The sequence below is a fragment of the Alosa pseudoharengus genome, unplaced genomic scaffold (assembly GCF_046254945.1).
Source record: "Alosa pseudoharengus isolate Yale_2024_CS ecotype anadromous, Long Island Sound unplaced genomic scaffold, YU_APseudo_1.1 YU_APseudo_1.1_scf_33, whole genome shotgun sequence".
Classification (NCBI taxonomy): Eukaryota; Metazoa; Chordata; class Actinopteri; order Clupeiformes; family Clupeidae; genus Alosa; species Alosa pseudoharengus.
Window position 1 is genome coordinate 784214 of NW_027468734.1, and position 12391 is coordinate 796604.

Genomic DNA, 12391 nt, shown 5'->3' on the forward strand with positions numbered 1-12391 from the left:
AGAGGTTCTGATGGAATGACTACACTATGGAATAATTACAGAAATGTCAATAAAGTTGTGTTGTGTGAATAGTGTTCACACTACATGTTAAACTGTAGCCTACCCTATAGGCACAGGCTACTTCAGATCAGGTCACTGAACGTTTCTTAAAGACATGTCAATCAACAATGATTTTGTCTCTGAGCAAGATCAGTATTGCAAAGATCAGTATAGCAAAGGCTAATGTGAATAATGAAAGAGTTAAACGTTTTGCACAGCGCAGTTTAGGAGACATTTAACTCTTTAGGTTATTCACATTAGCATTTGCTATACTGATAAGGTCCGTGTATTTGCTTCACCTTTTGCCGATCTAGACCAAGTACAGCACGTAACCTATTCATCAAATTAACTCGTTGTGTCTATATTTCTGTCTCATATCGCTAACTTTAACAACATTAAAACAAAACCGCCAATGCTACGTTGCTACACTAATCTCAACGTCTTTTGCTAACAGAAGTTGAAAGTTTTAACTAGCCCACCTGTGACATCTCTAGGCACCTCTCCTCGCCGTGCTCACATTCCAGCTGACATTTCAGACGCATCTAGGCCTATCTGCGCTCACAAAAGGAGGCTATACCTGCGCGAGCGTTCTGTTCACGTTGCCTCTGCAGCAACAATCTTCCACTGATGTAGTAAACGCACATAGCCTAACATTCGTTGCTGAAATTTTTAATGGCGCTCTGGCAACACCAAGATGTGTTTGCGTCTGCACAATAGTAAACTCAGCTCACGTTGACCCCCCCCAAAAAAATATTTTCTCATCGGTTCTGCACAAACCACGTAAGTCAGTCATTTTGGATTCAAAACGGCGAATTTCGCCGAAAGGTGAGGAGTTTGCATGCCTGCACTAACCAATTCGTCTGCAGCACCTCAACCTTGTTGCTGGAAGTTAACCTACAGGGACTATTTTCAGGTGCTGCATTATATCATTGTGCTGCTGTGCCCATGGTAGTTTTGCAAGCCACTGTATATCCCCCAGTTTTTAAAGGTAGGCCTAAGTGACCTGTGCGATTTTTAACAACTATGTGTGTGTCTGTAAAAGAGATGCAAAATGATCGGACATCAAAGTTTCTAACCAGATTTCTGGATATAATTTATTCTTTTCCTCCTCGCACACACACAAACACATATTTATTTATTTTTTCTCACTTTTTGACCTTTATTGACTTGTTTTGCATGTTCAACCACAGATTATCACAAACTTTTCCTTTTGTTACTTCCATCTTTCAACACCCAGGAATCAAAGGAAGAAATGAAGGAACTAAAGAAATGAAAAGACAAAACCACCACGCCAGGAGTATCCCAGCAGGAGTCCAATCACCCCAGGCCTAAATCACAAAAAAATTCTGGATCTATCTTGAAGTAGTTCCTAGTTCTGCTTCAACAGCTCTTCTGATCCAGGCTGGGGTGACAAAAACAAACTCTTAACAGCACGGTGGAACAGACAAGGCTCCACCAGTGGACATAAGTCACTACATTTGCAGGGCAGAGTAGCATCGGTCATTCCCACTCTTCTCTTTCTCTCTCTCTTTCACACACACACACACACACACACACTTATGCTTGCACAAAGCAGGGGTGAGGAGCAGCATTTCTTTAATAATAAAATAGAAAACAAAAAGTCAAAGGCAACGTATAGTTCATCTTTAGTAGGGGATTAAACACACATCAGAGATCAAGAGGCAATTCAAAGGCACAAGCTGGCGCAACATAACCAAAAGAGGGCAGACAGATATATACACACGCACACACACACACACACACACACACACACACACACACACAGATTGTCCTACAGCTAACTGTTAAGTATCAAGTTTTTTAAAAATGAACACACACGCACACAGTCACACACAAACACAAGCTGTCATTATGACAACTGTAGGCAATATGCCACTGGGGCATTCATGTTGGTGCGTCGAGGGGATTAAGGAACCAGGCAGAGGCCAACTTTAGACAGGCCCACTGCACCCCTTACCCCGACTTTTTAGTCCTGTTTAGTTCTGTCGCTCGTTCTCCACAATCTTTTTTTATTTGTTGTCATACCGACATATCCCTATGGCTCTTTGATGGCACAACAGCATCACTAGACTGGTGATGTCATTGGCCGGGGGCAGCAGCGCATTTGGCTGATTAAACAGCTTCACTTCTGCGTCTCCCTCACAGAGCGCTGGTGTCACATTGTCCTTGCTGTTCAGCAATAGAACATGGTGAGCCTTCGAAAAATGCATGAAGACAAATCTGACAATTTTTAGGACAAGGGACAAGGCCTCAGTGTCCTCAGCATAGAATGGCATCTGTGCACCAGAGACATAACCTGACCCTCGCCAGATGAATTCCGTTCCGCTTAGCTCCGCCTAGCTTCACTCACATCCATCTGGGACCTCTTCCATTGAGAGTGATTTCTGCAACCGACTTTATGGTTCAGCCAATCAGGACGCAGGGCGGGAGTTTCATAGATGTGACGTAGTGGAGAAGCGACCGTGAGACTGTTATCAGCGTCACGGGTTGGCTTCGATGTGAGTGGTTGAAGTAGCACGTCAATAGATGACGGACAAGTGGCTTATTCAATCATATGCAAGCATTTTTTGATTAGGCCTAGCCTTCTGAAACACCATTCCAATGGATCGGTTCCAGATGGATGAGTGGAGCTAGGCGGAGCGAAATTCATCTGGCGAGGTTCAGGTTACCAGAGACATGCCTTTCAAAGTCGTCCCTTTAAAAGTGCCCGCTTGAAACTCCAACCAGGAATTTTACGTTCAATAATCTGTTAAAAGTCTGGCCTTGGACAAACTGTTCTCAATAGCATCCAGTACTACTTTCAAATGATCACTTTCTGTCAATTTCTCTCTCCCATTCATTATGTACTCTTTTTTACTCTCTCTCTCTCTCTCTCTCACTTTCTTGTTTCCTCTACCACTGAATCCGGTCCCACTCAGCCTTATCAATGTGTCTTCCTTTAACCGTTGCCATGAACACCCAAACAGAAATACTGCATTATTTTCATGGCAACTGCATGTTTTAACATAAGATCACCCCCCCCCCCCCCAAAAAAAAAAAAAAAAACTAGCACGATCTAAAAAACGTGTGTAACTTCTCAATAGATAAAAGAAATCAGTCTCTGCACAGCACACCCACACATACTTCAAAAAACAAAGTAAAACATGAGAATGAAGTCTCACACCACTGTTCCTTTTGTGACCTATAGTATCTGCAGGTGAGGTGCAGAACAAACTGCAAAATAAATGTCCAAAAATGAATTCATCATAATATAAGATGTTCAATACAGCAAAAGAGAAACACCTTTAAAATATGAACTAATGTTGAACAGCAAAGGGGAGGCATAACATGACTCTTGAGAGTGTTGTAGTGATGAACAAACATAAGGTGCTTTCGACTGAAAACAAATCTATGTTCCTATTTCTGCTTTCTCCCTACATTTTTAACTCTCCGCCTCAGTCCACATCTTTGCATCTTTCTCTCTGCACATCCTTCTCCTGTACTCCTGCATTCCTCACACTGACTCAAACTCCTCCTGAAACATAAAGGAGGTACTGTACTTAATCCTGTTAGAACAGGCAGACACACACACACAAACACAATTCATACACACATACGCTCAAAACCAATGTCAGCAACTCCTTATCAACTAGGATGTATTTCTTTGGGATTATCAGTAGCTTAACCATTCAACAAACATGTATGCACCCACACAAACACAGACATATCTACCACAAACTAAAAGAGAATAACATGTCTATTGCAATAACATTGAGAGGTATGTACTGTATATTCTTGAACACAACAAGTCGAGTTATTTGGTGAGGCATGCCAAAATAGCACACTCATTGCTGACTCATGTTTGTGCGTTAGAACAGAGCCTGTCCCAAACAGGACATACATCACACAACCACCAGCTCACATCATTTCCTGTACGATCCAGCAGAAGCAGACATGAGTGAGGGTTAATCAGGAAAAACACCCACACAAACGCACATACACAGACACACACACACACACATACATACATACACACACACACACACACACACACACACACACACACACACACACAAATACACACAGCCACACACTGTTGGCTAGTCAAATGAGCGAACATCACCAAAGTTGTAATGAACAAATAGCAGGAAGATATGAAGAGTGTTGTTATTTCTCTCACATCCCCACACATACAAGCACACACACACACACACAAACACACACACACACACACACACACACACACACACACACACACACACACACACACACACACACACACACACTCAGACAGGGGTTTCTCTGCTCTGCTTCAGGTCTGGAGCACTGTTCTGTCGTCTCATGCGGGGTGGTGTGCTGTAGCCCTGTGCCTTAGGCCCCCAATCTCCTGGGGCTCCTCGTCCATGGTTGAATGGGGGCGCAAAAGGGTACTGCTGGTAGCACTGACCACCCTGTTGCCTACGCTGGTTGCCATAGTACCCATCTCCACCACCACTGCCACCCCTGTCTCTCTCGCCAGGGCTGGGAGATGGACGTCGGTACCGGGCACCATTGCCACCTCTCCCGCCTCCCTGCTGGTGACTGCTGTTGTTGCCGTTATGGTTGCCATAATGACCAGGGTTGCCTTGGGCAACGGAGCTGTCAAGAGAGTTGCGTCGGTAGCGCCTGGGCTGTTGCTGCTGGAAGTGCTGCTGCTGGTGGTGTTGCTGATGGTTTCCCAAGTGACCATTACTATAGTTCCCATTGCTGTAGTTCCCGTTGCTGTAGTTACGCTGCTGCTGCTGCTGTTGTGGTTGCCAGGGCCCACGGCTTGGTGAGGGGTTGCGCATGCGATGCGGGCCCATGATGATGGGCACGTGGGGAGTCATCTGGAAAGGCAGGGGCAACAGAGGTGCGCCAGTGCCCGGGACGAACGGGGCAGCGTGTGCAGCCAGTGCAGGCAGCGGCGGGGAGGGACTAGTTCCACTTTTCCTGCCTCCACCCTCTTCATCCCCTTCTCCTCCTCCTTCTCCTGCCTCCCTCTCTCTGTCGTTCTCATTCTCGGTAAGCGCGTGGGGCCAGGAGAGCCGGTGCTGTGGGTTGCTCTTGAAGGGGAACTTGAGCTTGCACTCCTGCGGTGGGATAAAGCGCCCCGTGCCTGGCAGGTGGACCACGGCGCCCCCCTCCTGCCCGCTGGCAGTGATGGCACTGATGCCGGCTCCGCTACTGCTGCGTCTGAGCTTCTTGGTGATCTGCTGCTGCTGCAGGTTGTGCAGACGCTGCTGCTCCTGGCGCAGCCAGCGCAGGCGCCCACGGCGGAACGCTGGGTCCTCCTCCATCAGCTTGGTCACACGCCCTGTCCCCTCCCCGGGCTCCATTCCGCCCAAAGGGTCGTCACCGCTGTCACCTGCCTCCTTGTCATCCATGTCTTCTGGAGAGCCATCATCCTGAGTCACACACACAAAGTAACCACGTATACAGTGTTAATGTGTCTTATTCTTTTTCTGCGTGTATGTGTGCGTGATATGTATTGTGTGTGTGTGTGTGTGTGTGTGTGTGCATGTGGATGTATGGGTGTGTGTGTGTACCTGCAGCGGTATGATACTCTCCATCTTGATCATGCGGTCTCTGAGGGCTTTGATCTCCTCGTCCTTCATGTTGTTCTGCAGCTTCACCTCCTGCAGGATGTCCGTCAGCTTATGGATGTGCGCCTTCAGGTCGCCCAAATCCCCTCCTCCACCGCCACCACCACCACCACCACCAACAACAACACCACCTCCTCCTCTCACCTCCTCCCCCTTTCCACCTCCACCTCCTCCTCCCTCTCCGCCCATCTCAACTGCCGCAATATTGACGGTGGTGTTAGCGTTCTCGCCCATGCCCACAGTGTTCCATACGTCCTCAGCCACCGCCTGCCAGCTGTCAGGCTCAGCCGCCTCACGTCGGTTATACAGACGGCCCAGCTCACGCATCTTGACCAGAGCCAAAGCCTCTACCTCGCGCCGCGAGTGCCGAAAGTCACCCAGTGCCACCTCGTAACAGATCTCCTTAACTGCTTGCAGACGTAGGTCATCAGCGGTGACGCGCTGCGGGTCCTTGCAGATGCGCCGGCGCTGGGGGATCTGGTAGACGCGGAGGGGCTGGCGGCGCTTCCCACTGCTTGGCAGACCCACTCGTTTCACAATGGACTGCACCTGTTGAAGAAGGGGGGTTAAGTATGCTTAAGGTTTTTTAAAAGCAACTTACAAAATAACACATTACAAATAAATAAAACAGTAAACCGTTCTAAAAAGTTGGTAAGACTACATTAAGGAAAACAAGTTCAAGTTCAAGTTTATTATCATGTACTCATAAATAAGCATTTATCAGCATTGAAATTCCTTGTGCTCAGGTGTCCATTCAACAAGAATAAATAAAAAAACCACTATAAAAATAGGATGGAGAGAGAAGGAAGAAGAGGGTAAAACAAAATCCAAAAAACTAAGTGCCATTATGTGGGGATTTTCAAGGATGGTTCAGCATCCTGATGACTTGCGGGTAGAAACTATCCCTGTATCTGCTGGTACGGGTCCTTATGCTCTTGTATCGTCTGCCAGAAGGCAGGAGGGTGAAAAGACAGTGGCTGGGACGACTGGGGTCAGAAACGATACGGTTTGCCTTTCTTCTGCAGCACTGGCTGTAGAGGTCCTGGATGGATGGTAACTCAGTCCTTGTAATGTGCTGTGCTGCTCTGACAACTCTTTGTAGCGATTTTCGAACCTGGGCAGTGCTGTTACCATAACACGTTGTTATGCCACCAGTCAGAAGGCTCTCTATTGTACAGTGGTAAAGGTTGGTCAAATTTTTTGTAGTCCATGCCAAATTTCCGCAGACGGCGCAGAAAGAAGAGCCGCTGTCTAGCTGTCTTTGTAACAACACCAATATGGTGTGTCCAGCTCAGATCCTCACTGATGTTTATACCTAGGAATCTGAAGCTTTTGACTCTCTCAACAGCTGCACTCCCGATGTGAATGGGTGCATGTTCTTCTCCCTGCAGCCGTCTGTAATCCACTCTCAGCTCCTTGGTTTTTGTTACATTGAGCAGCAGACTTTTATCCTGACACCAAGATGTCATTGTTGCCACCTCTGCTCTGTAGGCACACTCATCACCATTCTTGATGCAGCCGATTATGGTGGTGTCATCAGCAAACGTAATGATGGTGTTGGAGCGGTTAGTGGCTGCACAATCATATGTGAACAGTGAGTACAACAGGGGGCTTAACACACAAGCCTGTGGAGCACCAGTGCTGAGTGTTAGACTGGAGGAGGTGATGTTTAGTATCCAGCTGCACATGGAGGGACTGATGTTCAGGTCTTGTAGTTTCATAATGAGCCTAGATGGTACTATACTATGTTGTTGAAGGCGGAGCTGAAGTCGATAAAGAGCATCTGTACGTATGTGTTGTTCTGATCCAAGTGAGAGAGAGCAGTATTCAAGGCCAAAGCTACAGCATCATCTGTAGACCTGTTAGACCTATAAGCAAACTGCAGTGGGTCTAATGCAGTAGACAGACAGGATGTAATGTGGTCTTTGACTATCAATTTGGTAACTATAACGGGCTATTTGACGTCTTTAGAACATTAAACATATCAGACGTGTCAAATGTTGAATTACAGGCCTAATATGTGTGAAATGAAGCTATTTCCCTTATTGTTATTGACTGCATAGGCTACTTTGTCTTTCCTCGATTAAGCATTTGCATTGTTATCACACTTGTGTGCATTATAGGAATTACGATCTAGAAATTGTAAAGGTGGCCTGGATCAACTTTGTTTATTCTACTTCGGGTGTGCAATGCATGGTCTCTTACTTGGAAACGATTGATTTAATGACTTTTTAATTAATGCAGTTATTTTGTAATAGTTCAAATGCACACCAAACCCCATTATGCGAACCCTGTCATCTACTTGCAGACTGACCAATGAATCTGCCACGGTCTCTGACCCTACTAGCTATTGCCACGCTCTGACACTACTGTTTTTCTGTTATTAATTACTTATTATTATTAAGTCAAGTCTAGTCAGTTTTATTTAGTATAGCACATTTAACATGCACAGAGTGCAACCCAAAGCGCTCCACATACAAGACATTGATGAATTACAGATAATAAAGACGTAAGATTCTTGCCATTTCGTCAGCACTTCTACTTTGCATTCGCTGGAAATAAACTTTTTTAATTGATGATTTCAATGATTACATTTTGGAGCAGGTTCGAGAACGGATGGATCCACAAATGAGTTTTCATTCTTATTAATATTGTGGGATAGGCCATTTTGTCTTCTCGGAGGTCTGTGCTCTCGATCGGCCTTCTAGTTAGCATATTAAAATGAGTGTGATTGAGGGAGGAGAGAGGGTGGAGTACGTTTCTTACATACTGAACGTATACGGTTTGTGAGCCAAGGGTGACGGGGTTTAGAACGAGTGGGTTTTGTGGAAAGAGGAGTTTGAGTGTGTATGAGTGTGTTTGTGTGTGTGTGTGTGTGTGTGTGTGTGTGTGTGTGTGTGTGTGTGTGTGTGTGTGTGTGTGTGTGTGTGTGTGTGTGTGTGTCTGTGTATTCCAGTGTGTGCCAGCCTGTATGATTCAGTTTTTTGAATGGCTCTTCATTTGTTTTCTCAGCTGGTATAACTCTTTTTCCGTATGCTCGCATGTCAGTGTGTGTGTGTGTGTGTGTGTGTGTGTCTGTTTGTGTTTATGCCTGTCACTTTGTCTCTCTGTCAAATTTTGGAACAGTAAATGAGTACTAACTTGGTTACATAAATCAGATGGGAGCTCCTACCAAGGGTCTTAGTAATTAGTTTGTGTGCATGTGTATGTGTATGTGTGTGTGTGTGTGTGTGTGTGTGTGTGTGTGTGTGTGTGTGTGTGTGTGTGTGTGTTTGTGTGTCACCTTGTTAGCTGGTAGTTTCTCTCTGAGGGATGAAATTAGCCTCCAGCTTTCCTCACAGGAGCGCTTATCAGAGTCGTCACCACTATCTGAGTCAGCATACTACACACACACACACACACATAAAGAAATAGAAAGACAGACTGAAGATGAGAGGGAGAAAGAGATCCACAGAATATCACACAAAAACACAATGTGTAAACACCACAAAAATCCATTACCATTCCATTTCTATTTTCGGAAGATGTTTAGTCCTATATACGCATGCTTGTATACCACATACCCAAGATAGGGACTAGAGTCTGAGACACAAGTTGCAATTAATGCCGGCCTTACATTGTATGATTTTCATGCAATTTCATAGCCAGCGTCTAAATTTCCAAAGTTGGACAGAAATCTTGGGAGTTGTACAGTAGTCGCGGCACACTCCCGTCAACTAGATCGCTTAGTGTACGGTGCCAATCTTAACACCTGCCATAGGATTCTAATTGCTTAACAGCCGTATTGTGATGTCATAATCACAATGTTAAGTCAATGGGGAAATTTTGAACAGTTTTTAATTAATAAGTTTAAAAAGTATAAAAGTTACAAAGCTGAAAAATACATAGCACCCATGTCCTAAGTAAGACCTACGCAACGCAGTTTGAATGAAGTTTCTACGTTAAACGGTTGAAGCTGCATTAAACGCGTTAGAAGGAAGAATAAGAAGAAGCCTAGGAAGAACAGTACAGTGCATTTTCATGCACTGTAATAAAATGCCTAGGAAGAACAGTACAGTGCATTTTCATGCACTGTAATAAGAAGAAATCGGATAACAATAGAGTGCATTTTTCATGCACTCTAATAAGAAGAAGCCTAGGAAGAACAGTACAGTGCATTTTCATACACTGTAATAAGAAGAAGCCTAGGAAGAACAGTACAGTGCATTTTCATGCACTGTAATAAGAAGCCTAGGAAGAACAGTACAGTGCATTTTCATGCACTGTAATAAAAAGCCTAGGAAGAACAGTACAGTGCATTTCATGCACTGTAATTAAGAATAATTCGGATAACAGTAGAGTGCATTTTCATGCACTCTAAAAAGAAGAAGCCTAGGAAGAACAGTACAGTCCATTTTCATGCACTGTAATAATAATAATAATAATAAGAAGAAGACTTTGGCCTACAGAGGAGTTGCTGCTAGCTAGCTGACAGTGCGTCTTCAGCTGTGCTTCATATTTGCCTCTCGCCTAATCACTTTTATCCGTCATTACCAATTTGCAAATGATGGTGAATAACTACTCATTGTGGGATGTATTTCGGAATATCTTTATTCTAATTATGTTCCCATTGTAATCGTGTAATTTGTAATGTTTTGCATGGATGTGCGCTGGTGTGCGTTCATGGATGAAAGAAGCATGCGTTGTGCACCCACCCATATCACTGTTGATAATGCGCCCTTAAAATAACATAAACAACTCGCCATGGACTTCTGACCAGGGGCCCGTTGCACAAAACTAGGATAAGGGATTAAGCCGGGATATCTTGGTTATCCTGGCTCAATTTATCCGTGATCCAGTTGCACAAACGCGGGATAGGGGGCAGCAGGATATGTTATGGTATAAGTTACCATGGCGATTTATTCTGTGGAGCTAGCCTGCTCCAGAACAGGCTAAATTCCAGGATCTATTTTATCTCATCCCTTATCTCAGTCAGCAGTCACCACAAATGGAAACCAATAATTTTTCCACTGCCCACTACACATTGTTATCACATATACCTAGACCCACTGTCATTATTTAAACGTTTGTGATCATTAAATAACTTTTACATACTCGCCATTCCCGACCTGTCATGCGACAATGTGACGTCACGGGAGTGCCTAACCATTTCGCGCGTGGTGGTCGCGGCACTAGTTGCAATATTCTCCTAAACAGAGGTGTTGCTGTTTGTTGCTGTTGTGAAAAGGCTATCGCTACCTACTTCACACCGTAGAAGAAGCAATGAAGCCGCTCTAGTTGCCATGGTGAATCAGTAAATCTGTGATCGGTGGCGGGGTCTATTTGAGGGAGGCGTGAGTGCGCACTTATCCGGGATTAAGCCTGTACGATCGTGTTTTGGATTCATTGAGCGCAGCTCAGTAACTTATCCCGGATGTCTTAATTCTGCTTTTGTGCAATAGGCCCCAGGTTTCTGTTGGTTAGTGGCGTAATGCGTTTTAGGTAGTGTACGATAGCAATTTTTAGACAACACGCCAGACCCCTCCTTTGGTCGTTAATTGCTACACCCCTTGGCGCGTTGCTCAAAAAAAGAGATGGGCATGGCGACACACTAACCAGTCTCTGCTGCTCTAGCAGTAGATCCGCCTCCTCCTTCTCTTTCCGGTACTGATTCTCCACATCCTGTAGCCTGATGAGCAGAAAGGGGGAGAAGACTCATTTAAAAATACTAAATTCTAAAAAAAACCACCACAGAGGAAAGAAATTATTTTACTATTACTATTACTATTTATTTTGAAGAAAGTGTTCAAAATAAATATGTTTCTAACTGATTAAGGGCACTAATTTCAATCTGCAATGCACACTACTGTACATACGGATACTATGCTGCAGAAACCATGCAATGAGAACAGACAGAAATATCAATATTTGCCAATTAATTTACACATGTCAGCGCAATGTAGCTGAAATAATTTAAATGATTTATAGTGTTTTATTTAACATCTAGAAAAACACAATCAAGTTGACTTTAAATGAGGGTTTGTCATTTATAATTTGCCATGATAAGTTTCAAGGAAACAGTGCCACTATAGATGAATTCATGAACTGCGCACTGACCCACCAGTGCTTGCGTGTAGGGTGGTGTTGTGTGTTGCAGTGTGGTGTTAAATTCACAAAATGTTTTGCCCAGTTCATTAAATTAGCATTAGTTAGTGCAGGACTGTATTGACACATTGCAAAGCGCATGGCATGTTATACAAATTAAAGTACAATGAGTTTCATAAGGAGTCTCAATAAACTACATTCAGTTCTACCCCACAGCTGCAAAAGAGCACATAGGACTAATAGTCAGGTTCATTATTAATGTTCTGTATGAACTCCTGCTGTTAGAAATATAATGTTATATATATATATATATATATATGCTTATACTTATATTTACCATTTCTGCTGTAAGTGCATGTTGTGTGTGATGTCTGTATGCTACTGAGACCCCCTGAATTTCCCCTTGGGGATCAATAAAGTATCTATCTATCTATCTATCTATCTATCTATCTATCTATCTATCTATCTATCTATGTTAGAAAGCATCTTTCTAGCATTTCATGGTTCCGTTTCTCTACCCTTCTCACATCCATACTACAATATACTGTATATTTCAGTACTGTGCAATCACAATATATCATGATTTTTAAAAGTCTATTTTTAGAAAAGAATTGTTATTATAAAGAAGACACAATCATGTGAAA

At 44.0% G+C, this 12391-nt stretch overlaps 1 protein-coding gene across 1 annotated transcript in view; it reads right to left on the reverse strand.

The window, feature by feature from the left end:
- Positions 1 to 1668: 1668 nt before the first annotated feature.
- LOC143101367 (kinesin-like protein KIF1C) overlaps positions 1669 to 12391 on the reverse strand; it is an 82871-nt gene continuing 72148 nt past the window's right edge. Inside the window, exons 20-23 of the mRNA XM_076264662.1 lie at positions 11259 to 11331; positions 8947 to 9045; positions 5607 to 6212; positions 1669 to 5465 (exon numbers count right to left, since the gene is read on the reverse strand). Of these exons, the coding sequence (XP_076120777.1) occupies positions 4326 to 5465; positions 5607 to 6212; positions 8947 to 9045; positions 11259 to 11331 (1918 nt within the window). The 3' untranslated portion in view covers positions 1669 to 4325. The remainder of the gene's footprint in view (positions 5466 to 5606; positions 6213 to 8946; positions 9046 to 11258; positions 11332 to 12391) is intronic.